Raw genomic sequence first — 20,814 nt, forward strand, 5'->3', positions numbered from 1 at the left:
ACAGGAAATTTAACAAGATTGAATATATAGATAAATTAACTGAAATTTGAGTGTTAGAAGATTTGCCAGATTTTAAACTTTAGTTCTTGTCATCAACCTAATCCACTTCACTGGTAATGATTCACTACTTTTTATGAATGAATTTAATGCATTTATTGCAATTGCAATATATTCAAAACGAATTTATTCAAACTACCTATTTATGAAAGTGAAAATCAAAATAAAAACTTACAATATCAAACAAATTAATTGATTATTTAAATTATTTAAATAATAATATCTTATCTTAATAAGACAAACTAAAGTATCAAGTATATAATATTAAGAAGAATAAATAATCATAATCATAATATAGACAACAATAAAAAGGTGGTGTTAATGTATTACACTTTACGTCACCTCCAATCGAATTTCATTTCATTGACTCTTTGAATTAAATAAATTAATTCTAAATAAACCACATTACGAAAAATTAACTTTTCTTAACCCACTCTAACTTACAAATTGATTAGAGGATTCGTACTTTGACAACCCTAACTATTGAGTTATAGAGAATAATATGAAATTAATTTTTTCTTTCTTCTGAAAACTAAATTGATCTTACCTTTAAGAAGCAATTAATTTATTTAAAACGTATATTTTGAAGCAATTTTCTGACAACTAAAAAGTAAAACAAGTAAACAACAAAGCAAATTGATCTTACCTTTGTATTGATACAATTCGAAATAACGATATTTTACCGTAATACAAATTCCCAAATCGTCATTTTAGCAAACATTTTCGGTCGCAGAATTATTTATGTTCATAAAATACGGCTAAAGAACGAAAAATCGCACTCAAAATATAAATTCAGTTTGTTCTTCCAATAAACCACATGAAAAAGATTCACTTCCAGAGGAAACCATAATTAAAGGTTTCGAATCAAATGAACTTCAGAATTATAATTATAATAAAGCTCAAAACTACATCGAAGAAGCCATAAATAGTACTTTGAAAAATCCCAAAACGAAAGTCAATTTGTCACCAAAATTTTAACCAGCATACTCCATATGCAATTAATAAAACTAAGCCTCTGTGGCAGGATACTCAAAGACAACATCTTTGCCCGAAAGCTTCCTGTACACTGCAGCAAATGTCTCCAACTTGTATTCAGTGTTGTTTCTCTCCTTCGGGTCCAAGAAAACCTACAAAACCATTGAATCAGACAAATTAAGCAGGCACCAACAAAAATTAGAAGATGGATACTCAATTCCATCACTAACAAAACACTTCATAGAAACCTTTTACAACTCTATTTGAATAGGAAAGTAACTCGGAGAAGTGGCAATAAGAGCTATGTATACCTTCATGATCTTGGATCCATCAATTCTATACCTCACACGCTTTCCAACGATCTCAGCAGGCAATACAACATCCTCCAGCATTGCTTCATGAACAGCAGTAAGAGTTCTGCTGCGTGGACGCTGAACAGCAGAGCCCTTCTTTGGTGGCCTCAAAATCCTCCGGGTGGCAACCAAGATAACATCCTTCAAGTTTTAATCAAATTAAAGAGGATCAATAAAAAATTAAAAACATGATATAAAAAAGAAAGATAAATGAACATCTTCAAGAAGCATTCCATGAAGGAAAATTCAAGCCTATTACACCGAAAAAAATTGGGCAGATTGCACTCAATTCTCAGGGATGATTAAGAACTGATGACAACATGTTCTACTCTAACACAGGTGAATCAATCTCTTAATGCGGACTGCAACTTTTTTATTTCATTAGCATGAAGCAATTAGTAGACATTTTTTAAGAAACAATTTCTCCTATTGTAGTTGATTCTCCTATTTTTTAATAAAGAGAAAAAAATATTATCAAATGTATTCTAAATTAAGAATACTAAAATCATACGAAAGCAAAAATATGCTACATACCTTCCCACTAAATTTCTTCTCAAGCTCCCTTACAAGCCTAACATGAATCTTGCGGAACCCTTTCCTTAATCTGTATGGAACATGAATGACAACAGCCTTGCGGTTCCCAGAAACATCAATTTGGCTGCAGATAGTAAAGCGCCATTTACAAGTCAGAGAGAAAACCAATTAACATTTCTAACAAACACAGATATATAGTGGGGATGCTTACATGGCTGAATTAATGTAGAGATCCTTAAGATCACTTTTAAGCTCCTGGTTGGTGTTTTCCAAATCAAACAATGCCTGCACAAAAACAAATTAACACAATTAGATATAAGTGCCATTGAACAGCAACAATCGATAACGACTAATATGTTACCTGCCCAACTGACTCTTCAAACTCAGTTGGCTCGGCATCCTTATCCTTGTGGATTTTCTTCCTTGATGTATACATCTTCAAGACTATAGAAAACAACAAAACTTTAGTGTGGCTACACAAAATTAAGGATCGCTCACTTCCAAATAACCTAATAATTCTTGTAGATGACTTGGAATTTCATACAAATAAAAGTCCTAGGCAAAAACATAATAGGTGTAGACATCAAATAGAACGTTCCCTAAATAATTTCAATTTACAGAGAACATAAAGATTTCAAGAAACAAACCTAACCCCAATCAGTAAAAATGAAAACAGCAATTTCTAACTGTTTAACAACGCCCCAACTAAGGATTAACGCATTTTATTTGCAACCTCCGAATCATGGAATTCAAATTAACTAATACACTAAAATAAAAATGCGAAATTTTGCTCCGCTTTTCAGTGACTGTTAATCAGTATGCAGAATGCGTAAAGGAGGCAAATGGGTCTCCAGAGACATACCTTACCTGAAGAAGATGCAAACCCTCAGAGATCTGCGGCTAAGAGTAGGAATGCGAGTCTCTGTTGATTTCGCAGTGAAAGGAAAACCCTAGGGTTCGAGATGAGACGGTTTATAAGGAGTGAATGAACGACTGTGATTGGATTTTATGTACCCGTGGGCGGTCCATATTGCATGTTTTTTCTTGTTGGGCCTCACACTTTTTGTTATTGTCAAAATCTTTACTAATTACAACCTCAGTTTGTTATTAAAAGTACTTTCGCTAGAACTTTGTTTATTGACTAAAATATCCTTGATGTTTTGATCATTCATTTCATCAAAATACATGTTTGTATTAAATATCTCAGCAAAATAATTTTTAGAAAATACATAAAAAAGTAAGTTTTCCATTGCTCATTATACCGGATTTTGTCACCATTTCTTAATAGATATTATAAATATATCTTTATTTGATATTATTTTGTGTATCTTTATATGATGAAGTGGACATAGACATAGGAGAAAGGATGAATAAAAAATAAATAAATAAATAAGGTGAAGATAGGAGTGACAAAATGGGTTAATTTGACCAATTTTGATTCAATTTATGTTCTATCAAAAATTTGTTAAGTCTGGTTGATCCGTTAGACAAAAATGGATCACTAATGATAAATTGTTTGACAAACCACGAATCCGTCACTTTTTTTTTAATTTGATTCTAATTTTTTAAAGTATATATATATATATAAATAAATAAATAAATATTAAAAACATATTTAATCATATAAAATACTTTCTAAACTTTTAATTGATTACTTAGTACTTTTAGTTGGATAAAATAAAATAATTATTGCATTTACATCTTAAATTACTCTACTATAAATAATAATTGAAACTTAATTTATAAGTGTTAATAATTTAAATTCTATATTATTATATATTTACAATTTTGAAAAACATAATATATAAGAATTAATATTTTAAATTATATTTTATATAAATTTTTAATTAAGAAAAAGACAGATCAAGAAGCTGGTCCATATCTTTATCCACCAAATTAATGAACTAGACGGATTGAATTGGAATTTTCGACTGTATGCTGAATGACTCACTTGTTTGGTCTTTTTATTTTGTCACCCCTAGTACTTTGAATGGACTGAATGACTCACTTGTTGGATCCTTTTTGTTTTGTCACCCTAGGTGAAGATAGATATAAATAAATAGAGTGAAGTAAAATTATTTTATTAAAAAAATTAAAATACCTTATAATTTTAAAAGAATATATTGTTATTTATTTTATTATTATCCCTATTATGTATATACTGTTATTTATAACAATAATATAGGAAGGCAGATTTGGACTATAGGATAAGGTATGTTCATTCCCGGAGAGTAAGTACTATTCCTTAAAAAAGGAATATGAAGTTTTTCTTCTGTTTCCATCCACTAATTTGAAAAAGAAAATAGTTTTGTTAAGAAGATTATGTTTCATCTCACCATTTAAGATGTGGAAAAAAAAAAAGTGAAAAGAAAAGTGAAAAATATGATAAAATATTTGTTTTCTCGTATTATACTACATAATTTACATAGTTTAAATCAATTATGAGAGCAACTTAATCTATAAATTATATTATATATGAAAATATATAATCGATTATGTTATACGTAATTAGTTATATAATATATAATAATAATAATAATTTTATATAATAAAAACAATATTACATAAATATAATAATAAAATAAATAAATTTATATAGTAAAAAATAAAAATATTAATAATAATTTAAATAAATTCATATAACAACAATATTAATAATAATAGTAATAAAAAAATTAAAAATACCAATAACAAGTAAAATAAACTCATAAACTAATAATATTTTATAAAAATTAAAATTATAATAATAGTAACAGAAATAAAATCAGAAAACAGTACTAGTAAAAAGTAGTAATAGTAGTAATAATAATAATCAAAATAAATTTAAGAATAAGTTTAATAATATTTTTTTAGTTTAATAATAATTCATAATTTTTATTTTTATCATAAAATAAGAATAAACGCACATGTGATAATGATTAAAATAAAATTAAATAGATAATTTCGGTAATTTATTAATATATATTTTTGTAAATTCATTTATCAATCAAATTAATTAAAAAATTTAGTAAAATTATACTTCCTTTTTTAAAGATGACAGTACATGTTTCGATGTGATGGTTCAGGTTTAGATACACTTAGATAATTTAACTCGTAAAAATATAAAAAATATAAATTAATTAATTAAAATTTTAAATATTTACGGTATATTTTTAAAATATTATATATATATATATATATAAAATATACTGTAAATATTTTAAATATTAATTAAAAAATTAAAAATAATGTAGACAAAAGTGAGTTAGAACTTTGAATTCGTCTTCCAACGACCTCACCTCATTTTAGACTGGCTAACGACTAATGAGTTATTAGATATCAACATACATTCGTTCTTTTCTTTTCTTTCTTTCAATTCTTCTCTTTCCAAATCCAAACACATTTCATCTGTCAATTTTTTTCCAATGGGTAGGCTAGGCTCCACATCTTTTCAAAATAATTTCACTCTTTCCTATTTCTTTCTTCGTGTTTCTTTCATTTTTCTATTCATTCCCATATCAACAAACACAGTTAATAAGGTCAGATTGGGAGAAAAAAATCGATAAACACACAAATATACTACAGAAATGTTAAAAAACACATTTCCCGGTAGATTAAACAGTAACCAACTTCAATGTCTGAAATAGAAGAAAGACATTTAGGAACAAAATGACATTCCTTAGATGAAGTCAGTTAAGAAGGTGTTGCACCCATTGGTCCAACACCTGAGGCGAACCATACCACGGTCTGGTCGCATCATCTGCACCAACAGGTGAGTGATAAACTCCATCCAAGAAAATGTTAAGCGCACCTTCCAGATGAGCCGATACCTCCGGCACAACACCATCACCCCACACTTCTGCTTCTCCACAAACCTGCTTGTATCCCTGTCCAACAAACCGAGCACGCAATGTCGGTGCATTGGGTGCAGAGGGGGTGCCACTAGCAGAAGTTTCAGAAACAATCTGGGTGGAAACTGCAGGTCCGGTATCTGAATTGCGGAAAAATCGAGAGCCTTTGATGAACCTTCCCGCTACACATACATACTTGAGCTCAGGGGTGTAAACAGCTCTGGAGCAGTTGTGTTGAACATAGTGAAGGAGACCCCTTGTTTGATCAATAACCCCTTCCACGTCTTTTGGAGGTGGAAGATGAGGCGTTCCCAGAGTCAATAACAGGGATATGCCGGAACTTCCAAATTCTTCCATGTACACGCGAGCAAGCCATCCTCCGGCAGAGTGTCCGATCAATGAAACGGTTTCAGTTTCAGATCCATTTCCACTTTCCTTCGCTTCTTCGACAGCTTCCTCGATCCTATTCAAGTACCAATCCAGGACGGGCCTTGGTTGAAGAGTGCCACGCCAGTAGTTGGGGTCCACCAGACCGGCGGCGTTGCGGAGCCAATCCAGCCTCGAGACCTTCGCCACCACCGCGGAAATGCCGTACTTCTCACTCAGTGTTTGCTTCAAGCTCTGGTAGTCGCCGGAATTGTTCCCTAAGCCAGGTAGAATGACGGCGGGGCGATGGATGGAGACGGGGTTTGAGGAGGAGAGGAGTGGCGATGGATTCGAGCTCTGCAGAGAAGCCACATCCATTTCCTTCCACAAATTCAAATTCTCTCTGTCTTTTCTAATCAAACTTGTTCTGTTTCCATGAACGAATCAAGCAACCCACTAAGCGCACAGAATTAGCTCCATCTACAATTTGTGCATAATTATCTAACCCTGTTTATTACGATTAATGTTTTAAAAAGTACTGAATATTGTTAACGGAAATGCACCAAGTTGCAGCTTTCTCTCCACATAACAATGGCCAATGAGAAAAAAAATAACAATGAAGGTTTCTTTTTTTTTTCTCATTGATAGAATATCTGTGGTCCAGATTTTAAGATGTGCGATGTACGAGCTCTTGGCTAGATGAGAAAATTAAGGTGAGAGTGCAGTGAGAGGAAGATATGATATGGAAATAAAGTAATATTTTAAATCTTTTGCACTTTATTGGAATAAAAAAGTACACGGCCCAGTTGAAAAAGTAATAATTATGCAGAAGAAAACTATAAAAGGTTGGTGTAGTATTTTAGATAACAAACTAATACCATGTTCTTCTTCTAAACAAGTGCAAAACTAAAGTTAGGAGTCTTACAAGATCAAAATTTTATATGTGGAATGAGAATGTTTCCAAGTGGTTAAGTGTAATTTATTTTAATATTTATTCATTTTTATAGTGAGTATATTGCAGCTTTCAAAATCGAACGGTGTATAAAATGCGAATGTTATGAAAAAAGCCCAACCGCAATCCCACTGGATCAAATATCGCTCATCTGGTTAAATATTCATTTTTATTGACCTGAAATAATATAAATATTAACTTATGTACAAGCAAATTTTTATCAATGTTTGCTAATGTATTCAATTGTTTACGTTTCCTTCCTTTCCCACTAATGTATTCAAATGGATTAAATGGAGTAATATTTTATGCTACTAATAATTTTTTGTATAAGTTGGTAATTTTTCAAGTTTCCTTCTACAGTGGTGTCTAGTGTGGGAAGATTTTTATACTGATGTACTGTTTGATTTCAATTATATTTATTTGTACACGGTAACTTTTTTATATTTATATTATGAATTTATAATATACTATAATTTAACTTTAGCACCTTAATCTAAAATTTAGTTATGTTTTTAATATCTAATATCTTAACTTTTAAACATGATAAGGATATGATAGCTTCTCTTTGTTTGTCACCTTTTTATTTTCAAATTTATGACACTTCATTAGAAAAAAGCTAAATTACAATCACTAGTTTTTAATTATAATGTTCTGTGATGCATATAGGAGTGTAGGCTGAAATTATGGGGGTAGAGAGAGAAATTGTCAAATGACTTTGGTCTGCAGATTTGCATAGCAACTTAAGCCTATTTATTTGTAAGCTCGTGCAGAATTGATTATATTTTTTCGTCGGTAAATTTATTTTCTTTCTCCTCTTCACTGTGCTTTTCTGCTCCAAGTTGAAGGTTATAATAGTTGTTTTATTTTTTATTTTGTTTCAAAGATATGAAATAAAGGTTGTTTTAACAGTTTTCTAACTTTATTATTTTTTAACCTAAAAAGTAATTTAAGAGTAGCAGTGATTTTAATAATGACACTTAATTAGTTTATTCATAAATAAATTTAATGGTAATTGAGTTCTATGTACGACTATTTTTATATAATTTTTTTATAGAATTTTTATTGTCTTTTAAAATTATGTATTCTCGCTCGATGAGTCATGTACTCATCTAGTGCGTCTGACTTAGTTAATTTATGATAAGAGGATATATTGTTTACCACCCAATTTTATCTGGATAAAAAATAAATTTTTGACTTTGATAATAATTAAGAGAAGAGAAAAATAAAAAAAAGTGAAAATAGAGTATAAACATATATTTTATTTTTACTTTCTATCTTATTTTAATTTTAATTTTATTTCTTTTATTTATAATTCTATTTCGTATACTTTTTTTTTACTTTATATATTCATTTTTATTTTATTTTATTTTTAATTTATATTCAAATTTTCATCTTATCTTATTTTATTTTATTTTATTATTTTTGTTTTGCTTTAAAAAAATAATAAAATATATATATATATACACTAATATTATAAAAAATTTAAGATGAAGTGAAAAGGTGAAAATAACGTAAACCTTTGCTGAACATTCCCTTCCATGCAAGAAACGTTCAGATTTTACTTTTCTATGTGTCTTAACATAAAAATGGAAATGTGCCATATATGTGTATCACTGTGACACCCATGATAGTGGTAGCAAAATACAAGAATGGAAATGTCGGATATTTGTGTATCACTGTGGCACCCATGACAGTGGTAGCAGAATAGGTATAGGGTAATAGGAGAGAGCCGTTTGAAGAAGAGAACAATTTCCTAGCACTCGGGAAGAGTCGTTCAGAACACACGATAAAAGGCAACAAAGGAGGGAGAGAGCAGGAGGGATCGGTGGCAGCAAAGCAAAGTAACGAGTCAAAAAGAGGAGCAGAGAGCATCGTTCTAAGGGCAGAAGAAGCGTGCCACGGCTGGAAAAGGAAGAAGGTGACTGATACTTGGGTTTCATCAAGGTAAGTGTCCTAACTTCTTAACCTTTTTAGCTTCGTCCAGGAATTGAGCATTGTTCATCCACTGTTATTTTTGTTTATATTCACTCACGCTTATCATGCTCATCATCATATATGTCCATGACCACATAAAGCTTACTTATGCATCGAAACGAGCCATTAATTCACAACAACACCGAACCATCGTACCATCAGATACACGGCCTCACAGAATCAAATCAACCCGAAACACACCCTCATCACTCCATTCTCCCTCACCTTCACCTGTGCACGCATAACCCGAAACCAGTTTCATCCACCAATTCACCGTGATCAACCAAAGCCGAATGCAAACCAGATTCATTTTCCTATCCCAAGTTCACCCTTCTTCACAAAATTCACGGACTCTGTGCCATCCATCGTCTAAAACATCACAACCAATCACCCATTACTCCTCACTAAACAGACCATTTTCTCCATCTTCGTCAAAAATCCACCCTCTGTTAACCTTTCACCATACTCACTTCCACCAACACGCAACTCGCACATAAATAAGACAACGGCCTTCCTCTTTAATCACAGATTCAATACCAATATTTTCTTCTTCATTCTTCCATCACCTTCAACCTGTTAAATCCCGAATAGCACACAAACTCTCATGTCTTCCCCAATCATTCACACCCAAATACAAAATCAGAAACAAAGAAACAGAGGAGAAAGAGAGGCGATCTGGGTCGCGAAGGCCAGGGGTTGAGTTTCCATGGTGCTCGCGTGTCCCAATTGCGGTGGCCGGTACGGTGGCGGCAAGTTTTGGTTGGCTCCGGAGGTGCGACGAAGGAGCCTCGCACGCGGAACACGAGAACGAAGCGCTCGCGAAAAGGAAAAAAATGAAGTCGAGACGGTGACACGAGCGCCGGTAGCTGTCGAAGGTGGTCGCCGTCGTCGCCGGCGTTCAAGGTTGAGCTGACGCGCGTCCCATGGGCCTGGAGTTGTGTTGGTAGCGTTGAGAAGAAGAAGTTACCGTGAAGGAGAGCCCTCTAGCTTTAATTAAGGTTTTTGTTTTTTTTGAGAGAATAAAAGAAAGTGGCCTGCCACTTCTTTTTTCTTCGCACACCCCTGCCCATATGCACCCCTTTTTTATTTCAATTGGGTATGTCTTCTTCGTACACCCCCTATTCTTATCTCTGCACCTTCATTGTTTGGGTTGGACTTTGTTATTTTCGTACGCACCCCTGATATTTGCTAGTCCCGCACCCCAAATTTGTTTTGAATTTGTCTGTTGTTACTGTTTGTTGTCCATGTTTCACTACACACACCCCCAGTGAATACTTCATGCACCACCAAGTTTACTGACTCTACCACTCATTTGTGTATTATTCCTATTTTAGACTTGTTTTATTTTTACCCTCACTTTTATAATAAAGACACCTCATTTACTTCATGTACCTTCCACTAATTAATCATGTACCCTCATATTTTAATTTTCACTTTTATCCTTCTTAAATAATTTCATCCTTTTATTTATTTATTTATTAAAAAAACAAATATATTTAAAAATTATAAAAGTTACAAATATAAAAAAAATAAAAAAAATGTTCTCTTTCATTTTACTGTGTCTGTCTGGTCGTTCGCACTGTGTGACACCTATTTTCTAAAAATACCAAAAAAAAAATAGTTTTCCTTCCCTTTTAATGTCTGTTAGACAGCTCGCGTCGTGTGATACATATTTTCAACAAATTAAAAAATATAAAAAAATACAAAATTTTCAAAATACAAAAATATCAACATTTTCAAGCAAAATGTCTTTTTTTAAAGAACTACGTGATCTTTGATTCTCCATCGTGAGATACGTAGGAGTAAGGTCAGTTCTTGTCAGGTTCACCTTCAAAAAATCAAATAATTTTCTCAATCGTTTTCCAAATATCTTTTAAAGAAATATGTAACTCTAATGTCTCATCTTAAATGAGAATACGTAAGACCAAAATCAATCCTTGTCGGGTCCAAAAAGATTAGAAAATATTTTTGTTTCTTTTTAGCTTTTTTGTCTTATTATTTTGGGAAAAAATAACATTTCAAAATCACATCGACTTTACATTTTTAATTAAAGGTACTGCCCTTGGGCGGACGCTGTAGGGTAACACCTTTCCTACGCGTAACTGACTCTCGGATTTAAAATTTGGTTTTTCGCATATTTGTTTTATTTTGATGGTTTTCCATAGTTTTCCAGAATAACTATGGTAGCGACTCCAAATCTCTTTTCAAACCTGTTTTTTTTTCCAAACCGTTTTCCTTTATGGTTCGTCGTCCCGTCGCAATTCCGGTTCTGACAGGTACCAATTATTTACAAATCAACATTACATAACTCACAATTCATCCATTAACTAAAAGTTGTTCTTAAATCTATAGTTTCCATAAGATGTTTTAACTACCTACACAGATATCAAATCATAGTTATTCTAAACTAAATATGAGTTAATTTGAGTTAATAAATGTTCACTTTGAGTTAATTTGAGTTACAAGATGAATCATAGGAGCATGTGTGACTCAAAACGCTAATCTAACTAAAAAAAAGAAAAAGGTGAATTTATACTATTTGAGATTTTGAAAGTGAGAAGTGTAACTCTATCAATTGTGAATCCTTTGATGATTTTTGATTGTCAAACAAATGAAAAACAAATTTTAAAAGTTAGAGAGTTCCAATATTTTAATTTATTTTGCAAGTCATTATTTGTTGGCCAAACTTAATAAAAATAGTATCAGAATATACTCACTAAGCTAATAAAAGCTCCATTGGACGAGTTTTAAATGCTAAAAAACACGAAAATATGTTTAAGTCGATTATAAATATTTATTAATTGTCATTGCCAAAATTATTTTATATATGCATTGTTATTTTTTTCTCAATTAATGTTAATTAGGATATTTTTGTCAACATTAATAATTATCTTAACTAATGCTAACCACAAATTTTAATTTTGATATAAATTGATAATATTTTAAAAGTTAATGGTGGTGGTGGATTGAATTTTTACGGATTCAATCTATACTCAATTTAGATTCAAATATTTAGATAAGATATTATATCTAGATCTACTTTTTTTAACACTAATTTATATATTTTTTAAATTCAAATCAAAATATTTGGATCAAGATTTAAATCTATATCCCAATATATGGATTAAGTTTTAAATCCAAACCCATATTTTTAAAAGATAATTTGTTTTTTAAAAAATAATATTTTATAGTGAATATATATTTATATAAACAAAGTTTTAAAAGTAATTGAATTTATGATTGAATTGAGTAGTTTAATAGCTTTAAATTAAAGAAATTTAAGTTTAATCACTTCATGAATTAATTAATTTTAAATTTCATTTGAAAAATATGAATTTGAAAAAAAATATCTCATATTATCATTTCTTAAATTCATTTATCTTTTGTTCATATTTATTTAAGTTGATTTGAATTTAGATATTACTATTTTGGTTTAGTTCAGACTAAGTTTAGGCATGTGTTGGATTTTTAAAAATCGAGTCTAAATCCAACCAAATAGATTGTATCTAATTTATATCTATATTAATTAGATAAATCAAATTTGATTTTTTTTTCAATTCAATTTAAATTGTTTTTAATCTATATTCAATCCACTCAAATATACCTTACTAGTAGACCTATTAGACATACATAAAAACTACGATGGATTCACCCGACTAGACTTTTAGTCGGGATCGACTCGACTCGACCCTCAATCTAGATCAACTTAACTCAATATTCGCTTTGGATCGACTTGGTTCAACCATCAACTTAATATTACTATGCTCAACCATTGATCAATGCAACTTTTGACCCAGTCGACTAAATGCAATCTTTAACTCGTTTTACTGAAGATCCATACTTTTTTTTAAGATACAAAAAAAAATCAAATGTTAACTTAATCCAAATCCACATAAATTGATTGAATTTAAAATCTAAAAATATGAATTTAAATTTGGAAAATTTGCCAAAATAATAAGTTTAAATTATTATAAATTGAATTTCACAATTTGAATCGTTCATCCACTCCTATTCTCCGAACTTGTTAACTACTTAATCAAGACAAATCACGGACTCAATATTATTTTATAATTAATATTAGTAAACGTTTATTTTAAATTAAAGTTAATCATGATTATTTAGTGATTACAATCACTGTAAGGTTAGTTAAACACTTTTATATCAAAATCGACACTTTTTTTTTTATTAATATCGAACATCATTGTTTAAGTTAACATCAATTAATATTTTAGTTTATATTAGTCAGGCTTATTTTTTACCAATATCATATAGAATGTAAGTTAAATACAGATTATAGTTATTCATTGAGTCTTATTTTAAATACTTTTCCAATTATTATTTTTTCAATTGCTAACTGTATTTTTGGTTAAAGTCTATCATGATTAGGCTTTGCAAATATCTTGAAGGTTGAAGTAGTGATTTGATATTTTGTGGTTGTTGAAATATTCTTTCTAAATAAAATAAAAAAGTCGATAAATTGAATTGTTTGATTCAAATGAAATATTGAAATACAAAATAAGTTAAATTAAATGTATTTAAACTTCTTAAAAATTATAAAGTTTCTTATCCACCTGATATAGTTATTCTATTTTTTTTTATACGTGACTATAAATACGACGGTGGAAGAAAAACTCTAAAGGTTATCTCTTTCAAAAATAACTCCATAACACTGTCACATGATATATATTTTTCATACTTAAAAGATAAAACAAGAATTATGTATACAATTTGCTATATAATTTACATACTATTCTGTTAAATATTCTTAATTTAATTTATTTATTCTGAATCAATATTTCTGGCTGAAATTTGAATATATCTCTCTCCATCTTTATGTTTGGTGGAGTCAACAAAATCGTCCTTCACAAACTTAGTCTAACTCATATAGCTGGCCAGTCGTGTTTTCACATTCTTCATAAATTTTGACACTATTCGCAATTGCACCATATTTAGCACGAGTTCTCTCTATAAGCCAAGGAGTGTCAGTATTTATTAGTGGGAATCACAACAACAACTTTGACAAAAAAAGTGTAGTTAGCTTATTTAATATTAAGTTTTTTTAAATAATATATCTTGAAACAATCTTTATAATCAATCAATTACCGTACATACATGACAGCGGCTTTATATATGAATTTTTAAATATATATGATATTATATTAGTTGATGATGATGTAATATTTTTAAGTTAATATATAAAATAAAATTATATTTATTAAAGATAAAATAAAATATATCAGATAAGAGAATAATTGTTGATAAACAGAAAAAAAAAAGAGAAGAAACAGATATAGACAATTTTTTTTGAAAAGCTTATAAAGTAACAATCAATTTTCAAAAATGTAATAAATAATTATATTTTAAAAGATATAATTGTATTTTGAAATGTGGACACAAAAAAGGAAATTCCCTTTATATATTTTTATAGATTATATGGAAATGACATAATTTACTATTTATTTTTTTATAAAGTTAAATCAAATTTATTTTAGCAAGGAAAGAAGAAGAAAATGGAACATTTGTAGAGAAAGAAAGTGCTAAATGTAAAAGATATATAAGAAAAATATGGCAGAAACGAATTGCAAAAACAAAGTGTATCGATGATAAAAAAAAAGTGTTCACTTTTAATCGAAGTTTTATTATAAATTATATCTTTTGGTTCGTAAAATTTTGTTGTTTGGACTTTATTTTATTTTTATATAATTTAAATATTTTAATTTTCATACTAGTTATCAATGATTTTATTATTTTAGACATGACTCAGTAAAATAGGTAAAAGAAACAAAACATTGTTCTAACTTTTGTTAAATAGAGATGACTATAAACCCAAAAATCTTAAACCAAATATATATTTAACTCATTTAGAAATGAACATGTACAACATTATTAATATTTTAATTTATTATATATAACTTTTTACTATGGAATTTTAAATTTTATTTATTATATTTTATCAAATATATAAATATTGAAGTATAATTTTTTTTTAAAACAACTATTTTAAAATTCAAGTGAATTTACTAATCAAACTAATATTTTTCAAATTATATACAGTGAGTCGAGGCAAATAAATTCATACATAAAGTCGCTTCACATGGGTGAAACCCAATTTACCGGAGTCCCCTATTTAATATTACCTTAAATGGAAAATTTTGTTACACCGTTATGACAAATTGGTGTAATGAGTTTGACCATATTTGACAATTCAAGGCACCGAACCAATGACACTTTTGTTGGACGAGTTCTCAAATACATAGTCGTAAAGACGGTGCACTAACGAAAATTGGGTAATGAGTTTTGAAAATTTATCATCACAAATGCAATATAATATTCTAGCTTGTTATAAATAATGAGATATGGTTTAAATTTATAAGAGGTTGACATTATTTTAAATTTAAAATAATTAGTTTGTGAGTTTTTATTTCATTGTTAATTTTTTTTATCACAACATAACAATTTTGGATTTCAACTTACATTTAAATCTGTTATCATTTTTTTAATGTAATAAATTAAAAAAACGTAATTAATTTATCTGTTTGTGTCTAAAGAGTCATTCTTTAGATATGATGAAAAAAATATGTATTTGCAAATATTTATAGGTAAAATATGTGATAAATATTAAATAAATATCTTTAATCGATATATGTATAATGGATGTATATAGTTTTGAATAAGATCATGTTAAACATATTAATAAATTTGATATTTTATCTATGTTGTTGACACGTGAAAATTTATTAATTATTTGTCATGACATGAAAATCTATTAAAAAGAAATACAAGACATGAGGGAACAACATCAAATTCATGATAAAAATTATATTTCTTGAAATAAAATAATAGAAAGCATGAAAAGCATGTAAGACCACACTAAATTCATGACAAAATTCAAAATTCATATTTCACAAAACATAGACAAAATATACATATTATGAAAAAAATATATATAAATAAATACATGACGGTAACTTTGAAATAAATAACCTACAAAAATGTAAACACCAATTATATCTTCCTATAAAATTCCATATAACTACTTGTCAATCTAAAAATCATTGTACACCGAGAAAAAATACTTTCAAATCAATGTTCACTTATATTGTTTTATATGAATCAAAACTAAATTAGTTAATTTATGATTGTTCCTCCATTTATATTTAATTATTCGCTTGCTTTATAGGGTAAGTACAAATATATGACCTATGATGAATATGCTAATAATTATTAGTAAATTTATTTTAGTGTATGTTAAATTGAAGGGATCAAAATAAATAATTTGTGAAAAAAATATTTATTGTGAAAGAATTGTTTAAAATTTGACTTCATATTTTATTATTATATATATATATATATATATATATATATATATATATATATATATGTAATTGAAATTATTTTTGTATTTTTATACAATTATTATTATTGAAATTGATTTTTTTTTATAAATTTAATCATTTTAATATTAAAATAATTATCTATAATAAAATTGAAAAAAATATTTATATATATTTTATAATTATAGTGATAATAAATTTCTTATTTTTTATTATGACAAAAAAAAGTTGTATACACCAGTTAGACGAATATGTTTTCACTTGTAATAGTTATTTAGTGTAAATTACATTGATGTAATCTTGTCCGGTGCATTTAATTAGTGTTAAAAGGTGTATTGTTAACTTTTTCATAATGGATAAATATGAATAATGACCCGCATAATATATGATATGACTGTGATGAAAAAAATATAATTATCACGATATATACGAATTGTAGATTCAAAGCACACGTTCATGTCTCGTGATGAAGTTTTAGTGTGAACAAAAGTTGGATGCACAACTTAATAATTTCTTGTGAGGTTGAATAATTATGTGATTAATTTGACAACCACTTTGTATAATATTGTGTATCATTGCCATGCTGAATCATAGAGTCAAATAATCTAGCATCCACAATTAGTGAAATCTTTGTTAGTATTAATTAAGGTATAATTAGTCGCAACGTACCCAGTTTTGTTCCAATGTGTCTAAATTGTACCCGCTTTTAATTTTGTATCTACTTAGTATCCAAATTAGTTAATTTGGGTCAATGTGGTCCCTTTTCGTTAACTCCGTTAAATAAAATAACGTTTGACTGAGTTGACCAGTTAAGTGAGAAAAAATGTTATGACGTGGCACTGAGAGTAGTGTGTGATGTGGAACAGTGCAGCTTAAGAGGAAATTGAAAAGAAAAAAAGGCACAAATTGGGAACATAATAGAATATGGGTTTTCTAGAGTTAGGGTTTACGAAATTTGGGCCATTTCATGCGTTGTGAACAAAATTGAAGGTGTAATTGACATCAAATTGGCAGCTATTTGGGATTGCAGGTGCACAAACCATTTATTTTTGTCGTTGATTGCATTATTTGTTGTTGGGATGGTGGGGTTTAGGGTTAGTGGTTGAATGTTGTGCGTGGTTTAATTTAATGGTGTTTTGGATATTCTGGAGGAGATGAGTTATGCCAATGTGAAGGAGACGTGGTATTCCACCCACGACCCAGATACAAAACCAGGAGGAGAAACACTGTGGTTATGTGACCCACACGAACAAGACGACCACGAATGACTAAAACCATGCGACATTTCCCACTTCACTCGCCACCTTACCCTTGCAACAAATCAGCTTTCCGACGAAAAAATGAAGAAGAAGATGAAGATGAGAATGGGAAATTAGGACTTTTTGAATGGGGACAATCAATTCAAATAGGGCATGACACGTTATCTACAAATTGTCACTGTACAATTATTTTCATTGACACGTATCCGTTCTGCAATGTCACATCACTGATCTGTTAACGGTGTTTCTGAAAACTGGACCACATTGATGCAAATTAACTAATTTGGGTACTAAGTAGATGCAAAGTTTACAGCGGATATCATTTAGACACATTAAAACGAAACTGGGTACGTTACGACTAATTATACCCATTAATTAACTACTGTTTTTTTTTTTTTTTTCACTAGCTAGTTTTTCTCTACTCAGGGATTCAATCTCAATAAATACAAATTAGAAAGCAGTCTCATCCAAACAGAGGAATACACGACAGATGTACAGAAAACAATCACCATCTCCGAATTAATTAATTTGGTAGCTAATCCACAATAATATCATCAAAGACAGTGTTTGGGTTATTCCAAAAATCAGAAACCCTAAAAATCTCATTTTTGTAACTTGCTAAACTGCCAGAGTTCATCGATGTTCCACATGGAACATGCAAAATCGTTGCTCAGCCAATCGGTTGGTGGCGTTTGAGAATCAGCAATTTGGTATTGCACATCCTGAGCCACCCTTGCAGATGCTGGTTTGAAGGTCTCAATCTCATAGGCATTGTCATTTACATGATAACCCTCGTATGAGTAAGTGCCAAAATCATTGCTGCTTAAGGCATGGAATTGGTCCATGGTGTGTGCAAAATGATGAGACACTTTTGGAATATTTGCTGACTCGGAAAAGGAGATGCATGAACCACTGTTGTGTTCAGAGTCTGAGTTCTGCTCATGTTGGTCCATATAAGTGGGACTACCTTCATTCACACTCACACAAGGTCCCTGCCATGGTATGGTCCCAACAGTTGAGTGTTGAGAAACACCATCATCAAGAACCAAAGGAATCTCCTGGTTCTGAATTGACATGGCCGAAGAACACGATGACTCTTTTACCTTCTGAAGCAATCTTGGCATCCAAAAACGCCTCACAAGTTCCTGAAATTCTCTGCTGTCAGTCTCAATTTTCAAATGTCTTGCTTGTTTCTGAATCCTTGTTCTCCAATAGTTCTTGATCTCATTGTCTGTTCTTCCTGGCAAATGTTGTGCAATTTTTGACCACCTACAGTCATTCAAGGAATGAAAATCCAAATAAAAGAAATATATTTGTAGCAGACAAACATCTAGTAGTGCCAAGATAAAATACCTGTTTCCCCACTTTGAGTGGAGTTCAAGAATCAAAAGCTGCTCTTGCGGGGTTAAATTTCCTCGTTTCACATCTGGTTTTAGATAATTTAGCCACCTTAATCTGCAACTTTTTCCAGTTCTCTTCAAACCTGTCTCAGATAAAGGAAATGAAATCAATCAGAATAAGCGTGAAAATTGATAAAAAAAGAGTATAGTAGAGTAGTCTTTCTTTTTTGCATTCAACTTCTTATGCTGTAATCAAGATACCTGAACGTTTAGCCAGCAAGTTCCATCGTCCTTCCCCGTGATCAGAAATGTATTGAGAGAGCAAATTATCCTCTTCAAGAGTCCAAGGCCCTCTTCTAAGTTCATTGTCATCTTCACTAGAACTGCTGACGCTCTTTGAAGTAGACATGGCTATTCTCACTCACTAAAACTATAAACACTATGTGTGCATATATATATGCAGAAGGATTTGAATAGGGTCAAGGGAAAAAACTAGAGTTACAAAGCAAATTGTTATACGCAAGATGCATAGTGTACAATATACTACCACTATAAATACACTGTATGTCTGTATCCCATTTTGGGGGTTGAGTTCAGGTCAAAGTGAATTACTATACACTTTAATACTTTTCCAAAAGAAAGAGCATACTCATGCTCCAAATTCCTTACCACACCTTCCATTCACCTTCCATAGTCTTTGCCACAGGAAACATCGAAAGATGGATAGGTTCATTGCTTGGCATCTTGCTTTTATTTCTTGACAAAACGACAGTTTATTTTGATTTTTAATTCGTAGTCTATAGCAATCACACTAGACATATAGCTATGAGATTAACGTTGCAAGTTCAGGACTAGCTACATTAAATTGTCCTCAGTCAAACAACAGACTGAAATGAATCGTATTCCAAATTTACCACTCAACTTCCCATGAAGGCATCAATTAAAGTCCCCACAATTGTATAAAGGGATGGAAAATGAGTGTTATGTCGCATTCTTTGCTATTTTATTGGCAGTGGGATCGAGATTGGTGTTGCAGCAGGGATTTATTTCAACATTCACCTTTGAATTCTTTGGACTCTGCCTTCTTTCTAATCTTTGTCAGTGATTTTATGTGTTCTCAAGTTTCATCAATCAATCCAAGTAGGTGAGAGTTAAGCTGTTAACTTGGTACTACTGAGTTCAAACACGATGAAGATATGACTAAACTTTGTATATATACTCTAAACGTGGTTCTGTTTTACTGATGAAAAATCGTTTGAAATTAAAATTACTTGCACTCTATGGCCGACAAAAGATACAATGTTGGAATAAACGAGAGAAATAAATAACTAGAGCTATAAAACAAAATATATTGTTTGAACACATTAAAGCTAAATAATTTCTTTCTACTGTAGTACAAGAAAAACGTGTTAAGGCTTCAAGAAGAACTCAATGATTGAGTGCATGTGGGTTAAAAAACTTGTAAACCCTTGGTGACACATAACCTTTTCTGTTCAGAAAAACACTAAAAAAGGTAATATTTACAGACAGTGCTTATCTATTTGAGTTTGAGAAGAGCAATAATTATAGTTTTGAAACGATTCATCTGTTGAATCAAAGACAGACCGGCCAAGAGCCGGAACGTGAATAACATTACATGTATATGCAAAACTGGTTCACTTCAGAATCGATATTTACAATGTGAGAAACACTTTCTGCAGCCTTATGCTGATGAGGCCATTATAATGATATGAGATGAAAGGCATTGAAATGCGATGAAGTTATCGCTGATTGGTGGTGATAACAGTGACAGAAACGTGCTTGACCGAACATAAGAAAATTTAATATTAAACTTACTGAA

The 20,814-nt window shown here is 30.2% G+C and overlaps 3 protein-coding genes and 1 long non-coding RNA gene across 5 annotated transcripts; 1 reads left to right on the top strand and 3 right to left on the bottom strand.

The window, feature by feature from the left end:
• Positions 1–907: 907 nt before the first annotated feature.
• On the bottom strand, positions 908–2,920 carry LOC114175709 (small ribosomal subunit protein eS7). 2 transcript variants are annotated; one of them, XM_028060494.2, is made up of 6 exons: positions 2,782–2,920; positions 2,281–2,363; positions 2,131–2,204; positions 1,920–2,043; positions 1,344–1,526; positions 908–1,184 (listed from the first exon to the last, which is right to left on the bottom strand). In XM_028060494.2, the coding sequence occupies exons 2-6, from the start codon at positions 2,353–2,355 to the stop codon at positions 1,065–1,067; spliced, it is 576 nt and encodes a 191-aa protein (XP_027916295.1). In that variant the 5' UTR covers positions 2,356–2,363; positions 2,782–2,920; the 3' UTR covers positions 908–1,064. The 2 variants fall into 2 exon arrangements, with proteins under 2 accessions (XP_027916295.1, XP_027916296.1); XM_028060495.2 differs by having other exon boundaries at positions 2,787–2,904.
• A 2,537-nt stretch (positions 2,921–5,457) lies between these two features.
• LOC114177445 (alpha/beta-Hydrolases superfamily protein) lies at positions 5,458–6,715 on the bottom strand. The gene has a single exon (XM_028062783.2). The coding sequence runs from the start codon at positions 6,491–6,493 to the stop codon at positions 5,588–5,590; it is 906 nt and encodes a 301-aa protein (XP_027918584.2). The 5' UTR covers positions 6,494–6,715; the 3' UTR covers positions 5,458–5,587.
• A 1,891-nt stretch (positions 6,716–8,606) lies between these two features.
• LOC146887410 (uncharacterized) lies at positions 8,607–10,258 on the top strand. The gene is made up of 2 exons (XR_014993672.1): positions 8,607–9,011; positions 9,143–10,258. It is a non-coding gene; the product is annotated as an uncharacterized LOC146887410 (long non-coding RNA).
• Positions 10,259–18,074: 7,816 nt separating this feature from the next.
• On the bottom strand, positions 18,075–20,146 carry LOC114176734 (transcription factor MYB62-like). The gene is made up of 3 exons (XM_028061868.2): positions 19,236–20,146; positions 18,988–19,117; positions 18,075–18,903 (listed from the first exon to the last, which is right to left on the bottom strand). The coding sequence occupies exons 1-3, from the start codon at positions 19,381–19,383 to the stop codon at positions 18,237–18,239; spliced, it is 945 nt and encodes a 314-aa protein (XP_027917669.2). The 5' UTR covers positions 19,384–20,146; the 3' UTR covers positions 18,075–18,236.
• Positions 20,147–20,814: the final 668 nt, after the last annotated feature.

This window comes from Vigna unguiculata, chromosome 3 (genome assembly GCF_037176805.1).
Source record: "Vigna unguiculata cultivar grain cowpea cultivar isolate G323 ecotype 2 chromosome 3, ASM3717680v1, whole genome shotgun sequence".
In the NCBI taxonomy this organism is placed as follows: domain Eukaryota; kingdom Viridiplantae; phylum Streptophyta; class Magnoliopsida; order Fabales; family Fabaceae; genus Vigna; species Vigna unguiculata.

Excerpts from the sequence above, each read along its gene's own strand:
- LOC114177445 (XM_028062783.2), bottom strand. The coding sequence starts at position 6,493 with ATGGATGTGGCTTCTCTGCAGAGCTCGAATCCATCGCCACTCCTCTCC.
- LOC114175709 (XM_028060494.2), bottom strand. The coding sequence starts at position 2,355 with ATGTATACATCAAGGAAGAAAATCCACAAGGATAAGGATGCCGAGCCA. Across the intron at positions 2,205-2,280 it reads TTGAAGAGTCAGTTGGGCAG|GCATTGTTTGATTTGGAAAA; the intron begins GTAACATATTAG and ends GTTTTTGTGCAG. Across the intron at positions 1,527-1,919 it reads AGAAGAAATTTAGTGGGAAG|GATGTTATCTTGGTTGCCAC; the intron begins GTATGTAGCATA and ends TAAAACTTGAAG.
- LOC114176734 (XM_028061868.2), bottom strand. The coding sequence starts at position 19,383 with ATGTCTACTTCAAAGAGCGTCAGCAGTTCTAGTGAAGATGACAATGAA. Across the intron at positions 19,118-19,235 it reads CTTGCTGGCTAAACGTTCAG|GTTTGAAGAGAACTGGAAAA; the intron begins GTATCTTGATTA and ends TATCTGAGACAG. Across the intron at positions 18,904-18,987 it reads CACTCAAAGTGGGGAAACAG|GTGGTCAAAAATTGCACAAC; the intron begins GTATTTTATCTT and ends GAATGACTGTAG.